Consider the following 15,043-nt stretch of genomic DNA (forward strand, 5'->3'; position numbering starts at 1 on the left):
GTTGGAAGATGATGTATTTAGCTGACGGGGCTTTGCTCTGAACACCACGAGCACTGAACACAGTGAAGGTTTAACTGGTGGCGTTTTCTTGGAAGGAAGTTGTAGCTTTTACGGTGTGATGTGTGTGATGACACGGAGTGCCGGGATTCCCTCGGTCTGAACAGAAAGCAAGGAGGGTAAACCCAGTGTATTTCTCTGTGGGGCCTTCAGAATCGCTGGTGGTTTCCATCCTCCTCTGAACTGATGAGCTGCAGTTGTTTTCCTCAAGCAGCAGCAGTTCCCCCGGGAGCAGCCGAGGGCCGGCGCTGCTGCGGGACTGAGCAGAGGCTGAGCTGTCCTGGATGGGCACGGACAGCGAGTGACTGTCCACGCAGAGCGGTGTAACCTGCGCCGCTGCACGAGCCGGGCCAGGCGCTGTCGGTGCTGGTGAAACCATGCGGCGTGCAGCCGGTGAGGGGCACAGCCGGTGACGGGCACAGCTGGTGACGGGCACAGCCGGTGATGGGCACAGCTGGTGACGGGCACAGCCGGTGACGGGCACAGCCGCCGCGGCCCTGCTCCCAACCCCTCCCACCAAACCGTAAAGAAACCAATACATAAAGTACCTAAAATAGTTTAAAAAGCTTTTAATGGACTGAAAGACACTAGTAAAAGAAGAATCTTGTAGGAAAGATGCACTGTAGTCATTTATTGATTGCTTTCCAGGAAATTCAGAATTTTCTAATAGGAGCAAGTTCTTTTGCAGTAAGGACTCCTCCTGCTTTGTCACGTCTCACAACCTGGAGCTGCTCCCCGCTGTCCCCAGCGAGTCACAGATCCCATGGCGCACAGGGACAGCGCGTTTCTCCCGCAGGTCAGTGAAAGAAGCAACGCGAATTAGCACAGACAGACAACGCGATGGAGAGACTGTGCCAGCTGCGGACCAGCAGCTCCTTGTTCTACAGCTTGATCTGCTTAGGAAAAGGACATTCAGCTCTGTCGGCACCCCGGCCTGGCCCCAACGCCCACCACGGGACCCCGTGACGGAGGGGACGCCAGGGTTCATTCAGTGGCATCTGCCATGTCAGTAACGTCCATCACCAGCAATGGAAGCGCCCTGGCAACAACCTCAAAACCAGTGTGCAAAAAGAGTTCAGATACTAGCCATAGGTTTCGGTGCTGTGGGAATTCTTAGTTTTTATTTAAACCCTTTTCCCTCAGCCCAGTAATTTCAGGTTGTTGGAAACTCCTGGCTGAGCTGGCTCAACTTGTCCCTCAGGCTGAAGTCCATCAGCTCCAGGTTACAACTGCTCTTGCACGTAGGATCGAGTCCCTGTTGGTTCTGACTTTCCTCCCCCTCTTTTAACAGGGCCAGGAGTTCCTGCTCAGTATTGCAGGTCAGTTGTGGCGTTCCCAGGCGCTCCCAGGCACTGGGGTTTCCATTGCAATGAAGTTGTGCGCTTTTTAAACAGCAAGCCCTCACTCTTTGGATACAGTATCCTAAAGTACTCTCAGCTGCAAGCAGAGCAGAGAGGTGGAACTGTGAGTATCATTCATATATATATATATATATATATATATATCTATCTCTATCTTTACCTTGAAAATTAGAATGTGAACGTTACAAAACCCCACTGAATTGCCAAACTGCCAACCAAAAGTAGAAAAATGGTTAAAGGAATCCAATGGCTATATCCTGATGTAGAAAATGCTGTACATCCCCCACTTACACACGGGTTACAGGCTTCAGTTGTCTGAGCGACACAAATATGGCTGCGTGGTTCTCACAAACCGGGATACCGACTGGGGGAAAATCAACCTTTTGGCTTGCAATCCGCATTTCACAAGAACACTGAGCAGTGGATGGGGCTGGTTTTGTACTGTTTTAGCAAAGCAGTGTCCTTAGTCAACATAAAAATGACCTGAGAAATGTTACATACCTCGAGACAGTTCATCTGGAATTCATATGTACAAGGTAGAAGTAAGTGATGAGATCACACGACACGTACACACACGCAGGCGCAGCGGCCCCGTCGCTGCCGCAGCCCGGCCACCTTCCCCTCGCGTGGCACACACAAGCTCAGGCAGACAGATTACATTTCTCAGATTAGTTCTTTGCATTGTGTATTAATTGTACCAGTGCAATAACATTGTCAAAAGAGGAGGAGCTGCTCCAGGGGCACCCGAGACCCTGGCCCAGGCTCAGAAAAGGGTATAAACTTTTTTGTTTTTAAGCGAGGTACACGTTAAGCGGAGCTCTGTGTTAAGGGGATCGCAGCAGAAGGCATGCTTGGCTCAGCCTCTTTCTCCTCCACAGCTTTGTCCTCTGGTTCCAGCTGTTCACCACTTCTTATGCTTTCTTGGAGTTGCTGGCGTCGCTGCACCTCTGCTTTAAGGTTCTCCAAGTCTTTTTGGCTGAAGGGGAAACCAGGGAAGGGTAACAAATGTTAGACCAGCCTAAGGTTGTGTGAGACACCGGGACAAGGTCGCGTTCAGCAGAACAGGATGTACTCCCAGTTCCGCCGGAGCCGGGCTCGGTGCTTGGTTTGAACCAAGGGGCACTGTGACGTGACCCGTCGGTGGCCACTGGGGACAGGCAGTGAGGTGACACCGTGTCTGGGGCCAGGCAGCCTCCGGCTGCTGCTTGACAACTTCTACTAGCAGGGATTTTTATAGCAAGGGAAGAATGCGGTCTCAGCCTCAATAAAATTTCAACTCTAAGTCTAGGAGACAATTTATAATAAATGAAAAGAAAAAAATTAAGAGTACTGCTGTGAGTAGTGGTTCTGATGATGATCATCAGTGGCTCTTAATGCAATGGGAAGCACAGGGTTTGCTTTCTCAGGAACAAAGGTAATACAAAAAGACTTCTTGCTTTTGAGGGCACAGCACACAGGGGGATCACTCTACCTTAGTGGAATGAAGAGAATTCCGTTGATAATGTTGAGCTGCTCCAGGACACTGGCCATACTGGGAGCTGTGAACTACAGCACAAGAGAAAACACAGTTCTACAGGTGAAAACCAGAGAGCACCACCCAGAGCTCCTTAGCAAATCCAGACGCCGTTTACCAACGGCAGCCGCAGGGACACAGCCCGTGGAGACACAGCCCCTGCACCGCTTCCCTGGCTGTGCCGCAGCCGGGCTCGTGAGATCTGCCGGAGCGGACCAGTGGGGCTGGGACCAAGAGGCCGCATCTGCTCCTGCCCCACAGCCGGCAGGGCAGGGGCCCCCGCGCCGCTCTGCTCCTGCCCCACAGCCGGCAGGGCAGGGCCCCCCACGCCGCTCTGCTCCCTGCACCACACAATCCTTGGAAGGAGAACAAAGCACCTGGTGCAAGATGATGGCGTTTTTTAGTATGAGGAAACTGAAGTACTTTGGGTTGAGCAACCTGCCTGCAGCCAGTGAGTCAGTGGAGCGGCAGGACTGTGCGGGGGTGTCCCCGGCTCCCGCACCGCCACCTGCTCCCCGCATCCCCACCGACCTCCCCGGGCCCATCGGCTGCGCTCAACTACATGAGCTCAGGCAAAAGAGCCGCATCCAGAACCGAGAGGAAAACTGTTCAGCCTGCACCGGGTCAGAGCCTTCCTGCATCCCGCACACAAACCTCCGCCTTCACAGCAAGCGCTCTCCATCGCTCGCGTTGCGCAAGGTTACCTTGAGCGGCATGATGTTGGCGTTGGAGCCGTTCTTGTAAATCTCGTTCATTGTGCGTTGAAGAGCGACAGCTTGCTGAGTCAGGTATTTCAAGTACTCAGAGCTCTCTTTGGTCTTTTCGTGGTGTTCTCCAAGCTGATCGGAAAAGGAAAGAAAAGGTACAGCATTACAAAACGGAACAGGACCCAAACCAGGGTGCGCTCTGCGTCTCTGCTGGCTCGACATCCCTACTGAAACTCATCAGAACCTGATTTCACCTGCCTTGGCATCCAAGAAACAAAGCAAAAAAATTCTCTGGGAGCCTTATTATCAACAGGACACGTTTCCGTCAAGTCGGAGCACGTCTGCAGGGCGAGCAGCATCCCCCCAGCAGGCCGTGCGCCCAGCCAGTGCCACGGCGCTGAGTCACCGCGCGCGGCGGCAGACGTGCTCAGACAGAGCCCGGGCCGGTGCCGGAGTTTCTCCGTGCGGGAGGACTCATTGCCCACGAACAGCCCAGCCACCAAACTCGTTTGGATTGGGTATTTCACAGACAGGCGGTACAAAACGTGGAGAGAACAGAGCAGCTCTCTCAGTGGCCCGTGGGAACGTGGGGCCACGCCACCAACACGAGTTTCTGTCCACGGACAGGAGTCCAGCAAGAACCAACTTGCAGCAAGGCTATTTGAAGACTTCTGGCATAAAATCCGGTCCATTCTTGTACAGGGCAGCGGTTCTGCCCCATCCCTAGAGAGCGGACTCTCCAGCGTCTGCTCTGAGCTGTGTGTCCCCCGGCAGCTCCTCACCTGGTTCTTGTAGATGGTGTAGCCCTCCTTCTCGTGCTGCAGCGCCGAGCGGAACTCCGCTTTGCTCTCGTACACTCGGGCTACCAGGTGGTGGCTGAGGGAAGGAAAGGGGTTGAGAGGTACTTGAATGAAGGAGAAACATTTCTGCACTACAGCAAGCACGACTTCAGCATAACCACGCGTGGGCCAGAAGACCTCATGCCGGTGTCCGAGGAGGCGCATCCGGGCTCTGCACACAGCACCCCTGTAGCTGCTTCTCCCCACCCTGTCTGGGGATTCGTGTCCTACACTGATTTCAGCTGCATTTTTGTTGAAATGCTGAGAAGTGAGCTACAGAAATAAAGACTGAACTGGGCATTTTCTCCTCCTGCACCCAGGAAAGCTGAATGGAGCAGCACATCCACGGGCCCATCTTGGGGACAGAGTTGTTAACTGGAGAAAAGACGCAGCCAGAAACCTTCCCCTTCAACAAAAGTATTTTTGCTTCTTAGAAAGCAAACTTATGAATTACTTGATTATTCACAGAAAAATTAAGAAGCCTTCCAGCACAGAAACAACCAGCGAACAGTGGCAGAGCTGGGACCCCAGTCGCCCGGGCCCCCTCCAGCTGGGAGAACAGGCTTGGCCTGGGCTTCGCTTCCCCGGCGTTCCTGGGGCAGAACGCGCGTCTCTGCGGGAGGTGGTGAATCTCATCAGGCATCCCAGTGCCACTAAGGGAAGGCAAGATGCTTTCACAGAATGCATATCCATCGAGTGCTGGAAAGCAAATCAGACCCTTGTGGCTGCTTAGTAAGATTTGTTTTCACCCTGCCAAGCACCGGTGGGTTGCGGAGCGGGAGCAGCGCGGAGCGGGAGCAGCGCGGAGGAGCGAGCCCGTCCTGCAGTGTGTTCGGAGCAGGTCCCACAGGTGCCGACCGCTCCCAGCTCCTTTGGAAACACAAGGGAGCCGCTCAGTATTTTATTCAAATACAAGGCTTTATGGTAAAGGACAAAAGCAAATTATATGCTGCTCAAAGATAGCTCCCTGAGGGCTCGAACAATTACATACGAGTGTTTACATATCGTCCTGGTCTCCCAGTATAATTACATGAGCCTCACTTTCCAACCTTCACTTGCCACATACGTTTTTCACCTGAGAGTCCACAAGAACCAGGGTCACCTTGATAGGTTTTTGGGGCAACCAGCATTACAGCAGATCCCACAATTACCTTTAAGAACAAGGGATCTCTGTCTTTGTTGACTCACACAGCCCGGCAGAGTCCAACAGCTGGGCCGAGACTGAATCTCTAACGCACCGGGACACAGCTGGACGATCCCTCCCAGCCCGGCACTCTGCCCGGCCTCACCTTAGTGCAACTTTCAAAGACTTGGAGCCGTGGTACTTGGAGCTGATGGCCAGCGCGTTCTCCAGGAAGCGCAGGGACAGGTCGTACTCCATCACGCCGTGGAGCACCAAGCCGATGTTGTTCTGCAGAGAGGCGGGCGGTCAGAAAGGCGGGTTCACAGCCGCCGTCACGCCGCGTACCCCCCAGGCCCAGGCGGGCGTTCTGCTGGCGGGAGGGCCGCAGCAGCGCTGCCTGCGGGTCGCTCCGCGGCACACGGCAGGAGCCGGTTCTGCCCTGCGAGCGCCGCTCAAACCGCCAGACCGGAGAGGGACAACTCTCTGCACTTCACACAAGGGCAACACAAACAGAGTCCCGGAGTTTCTTAGGGATTAGAAACTCTACAAGATTACTCACATCTAAGAGTGCCATTTCTGGGTGATCCTCCCCAAATACCAGCAGCATGAGGTAGCGTGCACGGTACAGCAAGTTGAGTGCTGTGGAGAGCTGGCTGTTTGCAAAGCAGTACAGAGCAAGGTGCATCTGTAACAAAAGAAGTAATCCAGCATTAATGGTTTTTACTTGCCACGCTGTAATGCAAACTAATCTCTCCTTTCTACTCCCTTCCTCAGCTTCACACGAATAAAAGGTTTTCCTTTATGGTTAAAAAGGATTTCAGCCCCTCAGGAAACTTCAGCTCCGCTGGCTGCTCTACAGCTCCGCCGAGGTATCACACACAGTGCTGAGGGACCTGCTAAGTGTTCCAGTTCAGTTTCTCTCGCACGCCTCACGGAACATTTCAAATTCAAACTGTGTTTTTGGAAGGATTCTTGCTCTTCCATTGTTTTTGACATGAGCCCATGGCAAAAGCCAGAAAAATGAATGATTATAAACATTCAGCAGACAAACCCCAAAATTCTAAACTAAGGACCAATACTGACCACGCAGGATGCTTATAATGCACATGCTTAGGTATCCAGTTCACAAAATCATACGATACAAAACCTATGATGAAAGTGGAGGATTTGGGGAAGAACGCTGCAGAAGGAAGGAGAGCTGCAACTGTTCTCTAGACGCAGACACAACTCAAGGCTCACGGACTCGGGGTGGACACACGAGGAGCTGCTGCTCCCCAGCACCCTGTACTCACGTATTCTTGAATCGTGTTGGGGTGTTCAATGCCCAGGACCCTCTCGCTCATTAGCACCGCTTTCTGCTGATTACTTAAGGCCTAAACAGAACAGAAGGCCCAAGAGCAGGTCACACAGTGCTGCACACTTGAGCCAGCAGGCCTGGGGAGAGAACGCGGGGACTGAGCACCCCTGCACGAGCCCCTGCTTACCTCTGAATAATCCCCCATGATGTAGTTGAGACGAGCCAGCAGCCTCAGACAGGCACAGATTTCTACATGCATAGCACCATACACATTGTTGAACAAGTTTAAGGCTTCATTGATGAGCTCACAGCCCTCCTTCAAGAAACCTGAAAAAAGTTACGTATGTATGTATGTTAAACAGCCCCCAGTGCTACTGGAGAAGCGCGTTGCCCGTGAAGCGTCCACAGCCGTGGGACACACGGCCGTGGTCACTGCCCTGCGTGAGGACAGACGCCCAGGAGCAGGAAAGCACCGCTCTGCGCCCAGCGGCGGCTGCTTCGGGGTTCTGCTCCAGAACGGGTGGGTGCCGGGAGCAGCGGGTGCTGGGGGGCAGTGGTCGCCCCACTCGTCCCTCCGGCAGCGGTCGCCTCGAGAGGCGGAGGCGCGCTGGGTCTGTACCTTGCTGAACCTTGGCTTGCCCGCTCTGGAAGAAGTGGAAAGCGTCTGAGGCTTTGGGGTTTACGTGCTTCACCACAGGGAAGATGTTGAGAATATCCTCTTCTGTGAAGGTGGGCTTGTGCCTGCTGTCAAAGTTGTACTCCTTCAGCAGGATCTGGGGAACCAAAAACACCAGAGGTCACGGTCACCACTGTCGTGGGCACTTGGCAAGAGAAGAGGGGAAAATAAGCCCTGAATTCTGCCTGTGAATTCCCAGTCAAAACATCTCCCGTGTCAGTACCTGCGGGCAGTTCTGACAGGCGATGTGCGGCTGCCCTGTGCCTGGTGAAACGGAGGCGCAGCCGCGCCAGTGCTGGAGCCCCACGGGACCCCCGCCCTGCCCAGCTCCCGCACCGCGGGGCAGCGCGACGGCAGCGCTGCGGGCAGGAAACCCCGCGCCCAGCAAGGACAGCCCGGGTCTGCTCCGCTCAGCCTAGGAGCTGCTTCCCTTTGCACAGGAACCGAAGGTGTGAGTTTGGTTCATCACACACAGCAACCCCAGGACCTGTCTCAGGCTGGCTGAGAGATGCACAGCAAGTTCACCCTAACAGGGAACTGAGTAGAAATCTCTTTCCCCGGGGCTGGAACCTGTATTCCAACACAAACACCGCCAAGAGCTTTGGGGACTCAGTCCGTGGGAAAGGCTGTCCCTGCCAAGCAGTCTGCAGTTCCTCTTCCTCAGTACGCAGCATGACGGGGAAGGGAGGGAAGATGTGGATCTTACCTGGACTCCAGTTTTGAGGGAGATTTCACGAAGCAGGGTGATTTTCTGCAGATTGTACTCTTCAGCTGCTTGGTCAGCACTCTCACTGCAAAAAGCACACACAGCTCAGCTCTGGGCGAGGCCTCTGCTCCAGGACAGCCCTGCACGGTTCAGGGCCAACCAAGGCCCATGACTGACACCGCGGTGGCCGCTAACCGCCAGGGAATCCACGGACCCACCGTAGTCCCCCACAATTTCCATTATAAGCCTGTAAAACTCCCTCAAGAGTACAAATTTATATTCAAATGGAAAACAAGTCAGGAAGGGAGGTCCTATTAAAGAACAGCAAGAGCTACAGACACCTGGTGAGTCTGGGTACAAGCGAGGGCAGTTTCCTCCGCTTACCATTCAAGACTAAAATCGAAGTAGTTCTTTGCTTCTGAACAAATATTCCTCCAGAGCTCCTGAGGGGTCATGCTGGCCCACGCGGTGTTATCGGCATTCCCAAGGTTCCTGTTTTTCCTTTTCTTGTTCTTTTTCTTGGAGACCAGTTCATCAGCGGGAAGATGGGCAATGGGGTTTGGGAAGGAGCTCAGGAAGCAGTTGAGGAAGTGGCTGATGGCGGCTGATAAACCCGACAGCTCCACGCCCTGCGGCGAGACACCAGCACCAGAGGTGAGACACCAGCACCAGAGGTGAGACACAGGATCCCACAGGACAGCTCGACCCCCAGCCCCACACAGGTCCGGTCCTGCCAGAAACAGGAAAATCCTCCAGGAGAGGGAGGACGGCAGGATTTGCAAGTGGAACTAGCACAGACAGATATATAAGTATGTACCTACACATATACAAATAGATAATTCCATTTTGGACAGAGAAACTCGAGAGTGTAAAGAAGATTTTGCCACTGGAATAAAGCCAGGTGTGCTGCTATGCTAGGGACGGACAGGTATATGGATACACTCATGTTCATGCAATTAAAAAAGCTCCTTAGAAGGGCAAAGGCACGTTGCTTAAGAGGAAAAGGCATTACAAGGAAAACAAGCTGTCATTTCACTTTTAAAAGCCTCCAACATAATGAGTGAGAATCTGGGGAAGAAAGGCATGAATGATTACTCCCTGGGAAAGCTGCCTTCAAGTGGGAACTTGTTTTCCCTTACGCACAGGCCTGTACCTATTTTAGCGCTAATGAGATTGTACTTCCTGTTGCTAAGCAACCCCCACGAACTGCTTAATGAGAGAAGAGACTCCAACAGCTCTCCATTTGTGGGAAAAAGTCGTTAGCGAGGACACAAAAGGCACGAGGTCGGACTGTGGGTCATACCTGGAGGTACGTCTTGAAGATGTGTTTAGCCGATCGAGTGATCAGTTCACTGATTCCTATTTTCTGCCCAAAGGAATAAAGAACAGAGAGAGAGTCAGTTTACAATAATAATGAAATACACGCTTTGCTTCTGCAACGGGCTTTTCCCAGCCAGGCAGAAGCCGCGTTCTGCGGCCTCGCCCCGCGGCACAGCCCTGGTTTGCGTTTGCCGACGCTCCAGCAGCGCCGTGCACGGTGCCCGGGGCCACCCGCGCGCCAGCGCGGCTCCGGGGGCTGCCAGCGGCACCAGCGCTTCCCAGCTTGACCCAAAGCCCCACTGGATCATAGAGGCTCAAAAAATGCTTAAAATCCAACTGTGTTGCCTGCTGTTACACTTGGGAATCCTGAAGCGCGTCTCTGTCCCAAAGGACACTCAAACACTGTGAAAGCCATTAAGGATCTGGGAGCAGAACTCCCCATCCACCACTTACAGGTCCTTCTCCCTTCTCTGTTTTTGAAGCTGTTTATTTTTTACACAAACAACTGGCCCGGTTGGAAGCCATTCAGGGCAAGCTGTGCCGGGGCGGTTTTAAGCGACCGTCTGCAGTTAAGCCTGATGCTTACGAAAATGTGATCCAGCTGCGCACGGCCAGGGGTCTTGGCGATGAAGTTGACGACTTTGCCCAGGTAGCGCATGTTGATGCCCCTCTGGTGCATGGCCTCTGCCAGGGTCGCCCCGTCCATCGGCAGCACCGTGTGATCCAGGCAGTCTTTCACCTGCGCAGTACAGACAAGTTTCTGTTACTGAGAGCAAGCAGGAAAGAATTAAAGAAAAACAAGTTATCTGAGTGGGGAGGGAAAAGGCGTTGCCTGACGGACACGGCAGCTTCCAGGGATGAAACTGGAGTTACAAACACAGCAAAAACTGGCACGTACAGAGCCCAGCTCAGCCGGGTAAGGAGCTGTGACCCCAGGAGCACGGCGCTGCGCGCAGGGCACACGCGCAGTGTGCGCGAGCCCCCGCCACTGTGCCCTTTGTACTCGTGTCTCTGGGGAGAACGAGCAGCACACACCCCCCAACGAGCGCCGGGCAGCCGAGGTGCGGGGGGATCGGCCGTCACACCAAACCGGCTCCGGTTCGCCCCGTTCCCCGTGCAGAACGAGCAGAGGCCAAGGACCCCCGGAGCAGCCAAGGATGGCAAGTGGGTGCTGAGCGTGCAGCCCCTCAGGGTCCAGGAGACCAGTGACAGGTTCAGGTAACTCAACACGACTCCCCATAACTCCGCGGACTCCAGCGCTTTGCCGAGGCCGACTCGGGGACTCCTGCAGTTCAACAAGAACCACGTTCCCCTTGGCACGGCTTGTTGAGTGAACGCTTGTGCAACCAGCAGGCTAACCCTTCTCTACGGGCCCCACGGTCACCACTGAAAACATTGCCATTTAAAAGACCACACGGAGTTGTACACACGTAGCTGATAAGGGGAGCTGGGGCTTGCGTCTTAAGTTGTGGTGCAGTGCTGATAAAGAGTCACTTAATTCACGGAGTAACAGTGGTGACTCTGATAGGCAGAGCACGGAGCCCTGCCCGCTCACCCAGCTGCTCTGGAACTCGCCCTTGTGTGCTTGCGCAGCATTTGGGTTCATACCCCAGTGTATCAGGTACCTTGTAAAACAACAGTCACCAGCTGTAACACTGCGTTGGCGGTCGATTTAGAGCTCTTGCGAAGGGCAAAGCTGGTATTTCTGATCTAGCCAGGTGCACGGGTAAGCACCAAAATGCTTAAGCCTTACAGAGGGAGTTTTTACAATAGATATTAGTAAGAACAATTTCCCAGTTCACTCCAAATTGTTAGTCACCAATTGAGTCACAATCAGGGTCAGATAATACAATAAGCTGTGCAGGATGCCCAGGGCTAGGGAGGGTGACTGACGTGGTCTTCATTGTCCCAAACTCTTAGCAACAGCTGTTAATTACTAGTGCCACTTTGCTGGAGGTGGGACAACTGTGCCATGACGCAAGAGGGGAAACGGAAAACCCCTCATGCGCTTGCACCAGAGCTGCTCACGCTGTTCACCACACGTCCCCTCCGGTGCCAGAGCCTGTCCGGCGGCAGGGGACGCACCGCTGGCGCACCGCGGCAGCGCCGGCTCTGAGTGGCTCTCTGGGGGACGGTACCACTGCTCCGCAGTTCCTTACCAAGCCGGGGATCTGGCACGACAGCAGGAACGCAGCCGCATCCTTCAGCAGCTGCTTCTGATCCTGCACCTCCTCTTTGCTGGACTCGGGAAAGCGGACGCCTGGGACAGTGAAAGAGAAAAACAGAAAACGTGAACTCAGGGAGAAACAAGGCACGTACGGAAAGGTACAGCAAGAGCACCTAAAAAGTTAAAGTGATTCTGTCTCCTTGCACGCATACGGCTTCAGTATTCACCCCCATAAACACCGTGGGAGCTTATTCTGTATTTCCAAATAAAACATGATTCAAGCCATGGAAAGCTGCACGCGGTGCCTGTGATGCACACGTTTGAAAGGGCACTGTGACCCGCTTACCACGATGTTACTAAAACAAACCCTGCCCTTCACTGCGGATCCAGCATCAGTTGTTCAGCTACAACCACTGGGTTTTGTGTAAACTACTACATCAGGGTGTAATTCAACGTTCAAGCGCTCTAGCAGCCGGGGTGCGGGAGAATCGCAGGCAGACTGCTGGCAGCGGCCTGCAGAGCTCCCCGGGCGCAGCAGCTCGCTGCCGCCTTGGGCATTGCAATCAATTCCACTTCTCTCCTTCTGTATCTCTGTGCTGCACAGGGAATCCTGCACCGCGCCCAGCGAGCCAAACGCCAGCAATATTCCTGGCCACAGAACACGGTTTTTTGTCCGTAGCTGGCTGGACACGGTGATTCTCTGGAGGAGTAAAACCAGCTCTTTGTACACGTACCTGGTGAGAAAATATCTGGGTTAAACCGAATGTCAAATGATGTGTCACTAATGGAGCCTACAGCCTTGCAAGCATTCCGAATCACTTCTCTGCTTTTGGGATCCACTGGAGCAGGGAGAAAAACAGAATACAAATGAATGCGGATTTCAGAAAATGGCAAGCCTGGCTATTAAATGAAGATAAAAGCTTTGTTACTAAAAGCAGCAATGATGGTACATTCTGCAAAAACCCATTACAAACCCAGTCATTTGGAAGATATCTGGAAAGGAGGATGGCTGCAAAATGCACAGTCTGAGCAGGAGCACACGAGACAACCCAGAAAACCCATGGACCACCCTCCGGCCCCCCGGTACTTAGAAACCCTCGCCTGGGCTCCCCGCAGTGCTGCTCCCACTGAGCCCGGCCCAGCCCAGCCCGGCCCAGCCCAGGCTCCGGCCACTGGGCTCAGAGCCGCTGGGCGCGCTGCACACACACACACTCGCCAGGGTGACTAATTCATTGGTGTGCAAAGAGCCGAGACAATACTGATAGAGGCAGCTTGTCCTGTTTAACACCAACCCGTCACCCTGAGCCCAGCCAGGGCAGGCGGCCGGGGCTGCTGCCGGTGCTGCGGATGAAATACCTGCTCCATCATCAGATGCAATGGTCTCAGCCAGCTCCTTCACCTGATCAAGTCCAGTCACGTTATCATCAATTTTACCATCCTCTGACTCAGATTTCTCACTGTCTGCAGTACCGTTCTCCGGAGAGGAACCATTTTCCAGCACACCTGAGCTCTCCTGCTTGTTGGCTTTCTGCTGCATCAGCTGCAGTGCGGCCAGCTTCATGAATAAGAGATACCTGCAGCAAAGGAGAAGAGGAATTCAGCACAGCAGGAGAACGCGAGAGGCTCACCACTGCTCAGCCAGGGAGTTAACGTTGTAGACCACACAGTGCACAGGATATCCGCAGGGAAAGAACTTCCAAATGTCTGACAACAGACCTGGAGCCTAAGAAGCAAACCAGCTTTTCCCGCGGCTCCTGCAGCCCTGTCAGAGTCCCTGCTGTTTTCACCTCTCGTTAATGGAGTTTCTATAATTGCCGCTGCAGGACCAAGCAATGGGGCATCAGCTGCCACTTCTGGGAGCTGTTGGGACGTCCCCGGGACAAGGCAGCCTGGACCGGTGCCAGTGGCAGGTGGAGGAAGGGGGGAGCTCAGCTCACCTGTGTTCTACAAAGGCATCAACAAGCTCTTGCCGGAGACAGCAAAGCTTGTGTCTGTGCTGCTTGGGGAACCCCATTTTCTTACATTCCTCTGGCATCTCCTCCCCGTCAACAGGCAGGAAGTTTAGATCTGGAGGGAACGTGCGGAGCAGGTCCAGGATGTAGTGACGCCCGTCGTTGCCAATAATGCCTTTGCACTCCACCGAGGAGCACAGCTCCACCTCCTCATTCTTGTCGTTGAGGACTTTATGCTTCTGGATCTTGAGCGGCCTGCTGGTCTTCTCCAGCAGCTCCAGGTACTTGGGGTGTGAGACAACTGTCTTGCCAAAGTCTATTGACCCATAGATAACGCTCTGTTCCTGCTCCCGTTCCAAGATGCCAGGAATAATAGACTGAGCCGTCACCCTGTAACCTCTGTAATCCACCACCACAGTCCCCAGCGTGTACAGCCCTTCTACATCCACCGCATTGTAGGTCCGCACACCGTTGAGATCGTTGGTAGGAGCTACATAAGCAGCAACATCTCCACCAAAGTCCTTGTAGTGGTCACGGACGTCAAAGCCCAGGCTGAAGAAGATGTTGTTCCAGATGAACATCTGCATCTTGGTCTCTTCGCTGGGGTTGATGGCCATGACATTGCCATCAATGACAGCCATGGCACCTCTGGTTGCTGCCGCAGTGAAGTCGCTGTGAACCTGGAGGCAGGTGGAGAGAACGCGGGGTAAGGAAGAGCTCCCGCCCTCCCAGCACCTCGCTCCCAAACCTCCCCACAAACGCTTCCTGCCGATGGGACAGCTGGCTTTTACTGCTGTGAGCCCGGCCACCGACTTGGATACAAGCTCCGGCAGCCAGAACAGGAGGGCTCAGCACAGCTCAGGCTCCTCAGCTCTCTGCAGAGCCAGGCTCAGGTGTACACGTGTCCCTCCTCCTGTTCCTCCCACCCGCCAAGGAGGACGAGGTCAGACAGGACAGCGCAGAACGGGGAGGCGGCTGCCTCGGCACTGGGAGCAGAACACGACCTGTTAGCTTACAAACGGGCATCTTCCTCTTGCGCTTGTTAAGGGGTCGCCCAGGTGAAGCGTCCAGAGCGATACAGGCAGCAGAGAAGGGGCTGCAGGGGCTGCCTGCACATCCCGCACTTACCTTGAAAATGGCTCGTTCTCGCAGCAGCCTCTCGGGCAGGTTCTTGCGCGGCAGCTCCCGCGTGGTCTGCAGCTCCTCATTCCAGTCTCTGGTCTGAAAGAGTCAAAGCCTTGTGGGAAGCAACGCACTGGGTAGGAAGGGGCTGGCAAGTCAGCGTTTCTGCTTTACGAGGCATTTTGTGAGCGGGGAGGGGAAGG

At 54.2% G+C, this 15,043-nt stretch overlaps 1 protein-coding gene across 4 annotated transcripts in view; it reads right to left on the bottom strand.

Moving 5' to 3' along the window:
• Positions 1-611: 611 nt before the first annotated feature.
• The window catches only part of CLUH (clustered mitochondria homolog), a 28,720-nt gene continuing 14,288 nt past the window's right edge, over positions 612-15,043 (bottom strand). For all 4 annotated transcript variants that reach the window (XM_065853420.2, XM_071817041.1, XM_071817042.1 and 1 more), the window contains exons 9-26: positions 14,847-14,939; positions 13,704-14,398; positions 13,123-13,340; positions 12,501-12,605; positions 11,759-11,859; positions 10,186-10,338; positions 9,583-9,645; positions 8,664-8,908; positions 8,280-8,364; positions 7,517-7,670; positions 7,085-7,224; positions 6,893-6,973; positions 6,160-6,285; positions 5,767-5,888; positions 4,421-4,514; positions 3,636-3,770; positions 2,890-2,963; positions 612-2,394 (exon numbers count right to left, since the gene is read on the bottom strand). In XM_065853420.2, the coding sequence (XP_065709492.1) occupies positions 2,226-2,394; positions 2,890-2,963; positions 3,636-3,770; positions 4,421-4,514; positions 5,767-5,888; positions 6,160-6,285; positions 6,893-6,973; positions 7,085-7,224; positions 7,517-7,670; positions 8,280-8,364; positions 8,664-8,908; positions 9,583-9,645; positions 10,186-10,338; positions 11,759-11,859; positions 12,501-12,605; positions 13,123-13,340; positions 13,704-14,398; positions 14,847-14,939 (2,853 nt within the window). In that variant the 3' untranslated portion in view covers positions 612-2,225. The remainder of the gene's footprint in view (positions 2,395-2,889; positions 2,964-3,635; positions 3,771-4,420; positions 4,515-5,766; positions 5,889-6,159; positions 6,286-6,892; positions 6,974-7,084; positions 7,225-7,516; positions 7,671-8,279; positions 8,365-8,663; positions 8,909-9,582; positions 9,646-10,185; positions 10,339-11,758; positions 11,860-12,500; positions 12,606-13,122; positions 13,341-13,703; positions 14,399-14,846; positions 14,940-15,043) is intronic.

This window comes from Patagioenas fasciata, chromosome 19 (assembly GCF_037038585.1).
Source record: "Patagioenas fasciata isolate bPatFas1 chromosome 19, bPatFas1.hap1, whole genome shotgun sequence".
NCBI classification, from domain to species: Eukaryota; Metazoa; Chordata; class Aves; order Columbiformes; family Columbidae; genus Patagioenas; species Patagioenas fasciata.